Raw genomic sequence first — 6456 nt, 5'->3', positions numbered from 1 at the left:
GGCGCGGCTGATCGCCAGACCTCAGGCGACCCGCCTCCGCGCGGGCGGTCAGGCCGAGGGTGCTTCGAGGTGAAGCGGCTGGTGAAGTGTGGGGCTGGAGGGCGGCGAGCGAGCGTGTGCGGGAAACGCAGGGCGCGCACCGGGAAGGAAGCTGAGATCCGGGGCCGAGAAGCCCCACGTGTACGGCGGGCGGAAGACGCGCGCTGCTGCGTGTCACCGGCTCAGGCCTGCAAGGATAGTTCTCCAGCTCCCGCCAGCTCGGGCGCCGCGCGACTCCTCCCACCCTCTCCCGCCTCCCGCGGCCAAACCAATGGGCGGGACGGGGGTTGGGGTGAGCGCGGGGCGGGGCGCGCGGCTTGCGCGCAGGTGCAGCCCGGCGCCCGGCCCGCCTGTTCCGCTGCCGCTGCCGCCGCCGCCGCCGCCGCCGCTGCCGCCGACGTGCATTCCGCTCGGCGGAGGGGTCGGGCCTGCGCTCTCTCCTCCTTCCTCCCCGCCTCCGGCTGCCGGTAGGACCCGTTTCCCGCTGCCGCTGGGAGCCTGTGTCATCGCCCGCCCTGAGCACGGTGAGGTCCTCAGGGAGCCTGCGGGCGCGCCCCCCGCCGCGTCTTTGACTCTGTGGCCCGTTGCTCTGAGGCCGGCGTCCCGCGAGGGCCGGGTGGCCGGCCTGGGCTGAGGGCGGCGTGGAGCGTGTGGATGAATGAGGCGCTCTCGGACTAGGCCGCGCGTCCCGGGAGCGGCCCACGCCTCACCCGGCACGCTCTGGGGAAAGCCTTTTCCGGAGGCGGGGACGGCCAGTGGCCCAGTCCAGAGGGGGAAGATGTTGGGTGGGACCTCGCTTAGACTGGGCGGCCAGCCACTCCTTGGTAGGAGGCCAGAGGACTGGAAAGTCTCTGCTCGTGCAGCTGTGCTTCGGAGACCTGGGGTTTGGCTGGGAACAGGTGTGAGTTACGACCCTGAAAAGGGAGATTCCCGGCCCTCGGCCCTCGGGGTCAGGGATCAGAGGCTGGATTATCACTTCATGAGCAGGGCCTCAGCGTGGCCCCGGGAGGTTCAACTGGAGCCAGAAGACAGGGATAGTTTTAGTTCCCAGCTTATAAAACGTGAGGTTAGCAGTCCTCATGAGTTCAGTTTGCAGTACTAAAGTCGGCTCAATTTTGCCCGGAGAAACTTAGAGCCAGATTGTCAGGGACCGAGAAAGTTTCGACCTGTAAATAAAAAGACTTAGTAGATCCATTTACGACTAGAAGTAACCAAAGGGTAGATTCAGGAGGTTATGAGGACTGATGAGTCGTACCTACAGTGCCAAAGGTGGAAGAGACTTGTTGGAAAGACCTTGATACCGGCGTGTGTTCATTCATGCGAAAAATGGTGCTTGTGGGCGAAATGGGAAAGAACAGGTTCCAGATTGAGGGAATGGATTGGTGGGAGGTGACTCGGTTGCTAGTGGTTCTAGAATGGATTTTCTTTGACACTCTTACCTGTGCTCCTGCTTCCAAATGCTTTCATTCGTATAACCACATGTCAGGTTAAGAAAATGTTTTTTGAACAGTCTGGATGGAAGATTGGCAGCTAAATTTTATTTTTGATTTTTTGGTGCCACATATTTTTAGATCAGTTTTCCAGGACTTCTCAGGAGTGACTGCTTTGACAACTATCAGAATCAGATCTGTTAACAGAACTTTTTTGTTTTCATTTTTGTTGAAAAATAAAGTGTGTCAGTTTTAGATTGATATATACAGTACGCTGTATTCTTAATCTATTATTCAATAATATATTGTGTGTGATGAAATGTGTTTTTGGTCAATGGGGACAGTAAAAAGTTTTGTTCATATGTATGTTTGTTTTGACATTTCAGATGCCCCCCAAAAAGGGAGGTGATGGAATTAAACCACCCCCAATCATTGGAAGATTTGGAACTTCCTTGAAAATTGGTATTGTTGGGTTGCCAAATGTTGGGTAGGTGAATGTTGGGCTTTTCTCATTTTCGTTTTGTAAATACTTTGGGTCTTGTTGTAGAAATGGGAACTCATGAGGTAATAAAAATTTAAATTGAAGAAAAGAGGCTAAGAAGCTGGATTGTTAATATGTTGCAAAACAAGATTTTCATTTGCACTTACCTTATTTTTGGTTTTCTACACAGATACTGGGTTGAAACCTGAGTTACTTATATTGTTTGTTTTGCTAAACTCAGAGGAAGAAGCAGTGGGAGTTTAAACATCAAGTTGAACCAGATCAGCTCTGGTTTGCCAGAAACACTGTTGGGAGATATACAGTATTGAATTTATGGGGAATTAGAGTAGTTTAAATTAGATTTTCATGCTGGCTGGCTCCGTAGGGTACTTAGGCTGGCTACCAGAGGCCATGCAGTAGGATACTTTAGGAAATAGTTTTAAAAGCCTCATTATAAATTTGATTAGATTTTTGGGAGATCAGGGATCAGATGGCTGAATTTTTACTAGAAAAGAAGGTGACAAGTTTGAACTTAATATTGGAAGTTGTGTGCTAAAAGGGTATCTGTTATAAAGTGGCTAAATCTGAAAGTTGTGAGAATAGAATTTTGAGTTTTGTAATGTTTAAAATTAAAGTGAATTATTACTGCAAATAAGACTAATTAGGAAATATTTGTGGGGTTTATTATATAAATCTGTACACATGCAACTTGGTTGTTCCAAGTCTGCTTTTTTCATTATTTGCCCTTCTATTTTAATACCTTTTACTAACCTTAAAATGTAAAATGTCTCAGAAGTGATTAGGGTGTACTAAGGAGTAACAGATCCAATATGGATTTATTAAGGTGACGGAAAGTATTCTGGAATGTGCTTTAGGCTTTTAGATTGGTGGCAGGTAGGACAACCATGTTCTTTCACGTGTTCCTAGGAGCCCCTGTCATAGAGATTGCTTAGTGAATGGAGCATGGTGTGACCAAGTAAGGCAGTTCTGAAATTCTTGTAATGTAAAACATGACAAGTGGGGCTGTCCTAATTTCAGTCTGGAGCTGGAGAGGTTTGCATTTTGAGGGGGTTTCCTGCTGTGATATAGGCTGCTTGCAAAGTAAGACTAAATAGAGAGTGGGAATATAAGCAAAACAGATAATTAAGCAAAGTACTGTAGGGTGCTGTCAATAAACTTGAAAGCAAGATATGATCATTATGTACGTTGTGAGCTTTATTGCGTTAGTAAGCAAGACATAGTTTTTAGATATTAACATACTTCTCTCATTCTAGAATCATTGCAGTCAATGCAGCTTGACTTTAAATGGGACTGCTTTAAAGTGGGCCATCTTAAAAAGTGTTTCCTGTATGAGTTTTTTAGCATAGAGCATAATTAAGTCAATATATATGAAAATAACCTAGAATATATATATATTTTTTAATAAATTTATTTATTTTATTTTATTTTTATTTTTGGTTGTGTTGGGTCTTAGTTGCTGCACGCGGGCTTTCTCTAGTTGCGGTGAGCGGGGGCTACTCTTCGTTGCGGTGAGCGGGGGCTACTCTTCGTTGTGGTGCGTGGGCTTCTCATTGCGGTGGCTTCTCTTGTTGCGGAGCACAGGCTCTAGGTGTACGAGCTTCAGTAGTTGCGGCACACAGGCTCAGTAGTTGTGGCTCACAGGCTCTAGAGCACAGGCTCAGTAGTTGTGGCACACGGGCTTAGTTGCTCCGCAGCATGTGGGATCTTCCCGGACCAGGGCTCGAACCCGTGTCCCTTGCATTGGCAGGCGGATTCTTAACCACTGCGCCACCAGGCAAGCCCTAGAATATTTTATTATCCAGTGTAAATGTGCTGTTTACGCTTTTAAATTAAATACTCCTCCCACTTTCCCCCAGTTTTATTGACGTATACTTTATAAACAGTAAAATTCACTCATTTTAATAATGTGCAGTTCAATGAGTTTTGGCAATTGTGTCTGGTTATGAACACTACTTTTTTTAGAATGATCTTACATTGCCTAACTGTATCAGGTAGGGTTCTTCGTAAGCAACACAAATTCTTGCTGTTTTAAGCAAGAAAGAGAGACTTATTGGAAGGAGAGCATTGAAGGACAAGCTGAACAGCCAGGCCTCAGGAAGGACAGGAGCCTGGGTAGTGCTGGCAGAGACGGGTCCACGTGGAGCTCAGCCATATGAACTGAACTTCTGGGTGTTTCTCATCACCTGCTGCCTCTCCAGTGATATAGATTCCTGTGTAAGGAAATCTGACTGGGCATGTCTACCTCTGGATAGGCCCACAAGAAATGGATTGGGGAGAGGGGACAGTTCTCTGAAGGATGGCTTGCTGATCAAAAATAAGGACATTTAGTGCTGAAACCATCTAAAGAATCTCTTGGTTTTTAGAGAACTGGATGAATAAGAAGGTTTGCTGATTACCTAGAAACATAGAGGGATATTTATAGCTAACAATAGTTGATATTTATTTGAACACTTATTTAGTGTATGCCTATCACTGTTCTGAGCACTTTATATGTATTATTTAATTTAATCAATGTTTAACATTCCTGCCCCCTTCTCATTAGATTTTAAATTCCGTAAAGGCAAGGATTGTCTTGTTCTTGTTTATTGTTATATTTCTAGCACCTAGACTGGTGTTAGGAACTTAGTAGGCGCTCAGTAATTATCTGTGAATGGATAGTTTTTCTGCCCTTGATGCCGTGTGTAGGTTTAATGATAAGGAGGCATGTTTTGATGGCCACTTTTAATGAAGTGAAGTAGAAAGAATACTAAAATAAGAGTATGAAGACTTGATTTCTAGATTTGTTCTGCTTTTTCTTACCTGAGTGACTCTATAAATTAGCTCCTCTTGGACCAATATATTATTGTGGGTGAGAAGCTTGGAGGCTGTTGAGGGAAACTACTTTTTCTTTTTAAAGATTTTTTTAAATTTATTTTATTTATTTATTTTTGGCTGTGTTGGGTCTTCGTTGTGGTGCACGGGCTTCTCATTGCAGCGGCTTCTCTTGTTGCAGAGCACGGGCTCTAGGCGCGTGGGCTTCAGTAGTTGTGGCATGCAGGCTCAGTAGTTGTGGCTCGTGGGCTCTAGAGCACAGGCTCAGTAGTTGTGGCACATGGGCTTAGTTGCTCCGCGGCATGTGGGATCTTCCCGGACTAGGGCTCGAACCCGTGTCCCCTGCGTTGGTAGGCAGATTCTTAACCCCTGGGCCACCAGGGAAGTCCCAAGATTTTTTTTTTTTTAGAGCAGTTTTACGTTCACAGTAGAATTGAGGGAAGGGTACAGAGATTTCCCATATATCCTCTGCCCTTATACATGCATATCTTTCCCTATTATCAACATCCCGCACCAGAGTGGTACATTTGTTACCATTGATGAACCTCATTGACACATCACCCAATGTTCATAGTTTACCTTAGGGTACACTCTTGGTGTTTTACCTTCTATGGATTTGGACAAATGTATAAAGACCTTTGTCCACCACTATAGTATCAGAGAGAGTTGTTTCACTGCCCTAAAAATCCTCTGTGCTCTGCCTATTCATGTACCCTCCCCAACCACTAATCTTTTTACTCTCTCCCTACTTTGGTCTTTTTTAGAATGTATTTGGAATTGTACAGTATGTAGCCTTTTCAGATTGGCTTCTTTTACTTAGTAATATGCATTTAAGTGTCTGCCATGTCTTTTCCTGGCTTAAATAGCTCATTTCTTTTTAGCGCTGAATAATATTTCATTGTCTGGATGTACCATAGTTTATTTATCCATTCACTGACTGAAGGACATCTTGGTTGCTTCCAAGTTTTGGCAGTTATGGATAAAACACTTGCTATATAGCCAAATAAATAAATATTTTAAAAATTCATTAAAAAAAAACCTACTTGCTATAAACATCCATGTGTAGGTTTTTGTGTGGACGTAAATTTTCAGCTCGTTTGGATAAATACCAAGGAGCATGATTGCTGGATTGTATGGTAAGAGTATGTTTAGTTTTATAAGAAGCTTCTGAAGTGGCTGTACCATTTTATATTTCCACCAGCAATGAATGAGAGTTCCTGTTGCACCATATCGTTGCCAGCATTTGGTGTTGTCAGTGTTCTGGATTTTGGCCATTCTAATAGCTGTGTAGTGGTATTCCATTATTGTTTTAATTTGCATTTCCCTGATGACATATAATGATGTGAAGCATCTTTTCTTATACTCATTTGCCATCTGTATATCTTCTACGGTGAGATGTGTGTTAAGGTCTTTGGCCCATTTTTTAATCGGGTTGTTTGTTTTCTTATTGTTGAATTTTAAGAATTCTTTGTATATTTTGGATAACTGTCCTTTATCAGGTGTATCTTTTGCAAATATTTTCTCTCAGTCTGTGGCTTGTCTTCTCATTCTCTTGATGTTTCTTTCACAGAGCAGAGGTTTTTCATTTTAATGAAGTCTACCTTATTATTATTTCTTTCATGGATCATGCCTTTGGTGTTGTATCTAAAAAGTCATTGCCATACCTCAGGTCAT

At 44.1% G+C, this 6456-nt stretch overlaps 1 protein-coding gene across 1 annotated transcript in view; it reads left to right on the top strand.

The window, feature by feature from the left end:
* The first annotated feature begins 380 nt into the window (after positions 1-380).
* OLA1 (Obg like ATPase 1) overlaps positions 381-6456 on the top strand; it is a 172446-nt gene continuing 166370 nt past the window's right edge. Inside the window, exons 1-2 of the mRNA XM_059927262.1 lie at positions 381-563; positions 1856-1956. Of these exons, the coding sequence (XP_059783245.1) occupies positions 1856-1956 (101 nt within the window). The 5' untranslated portion in view covers positions 381-563. The remainder of the gene's footprint in view (positions 564-1855; positions 1957-6456) is intronic.

Source organism: Balaenoptera ricei, chromosome 7, assembly GCF_028023285.1.
Source record: "Balaenoptera ricei isolate mBalRic1 chromosome 7, mBalRic1.hap2, whole genome shotgun sequence".
NCBI lineage: Eukaryota > Metazoa > Chordata > Mammalia > Artiodactyla > Balaenopteridae > Balaenoptera > Balaenoptera ricei.
Note: the sequence above shows the minus strand (reverse complement) of the source record. Positions and strands in the feature narration are given on the sequence as shown.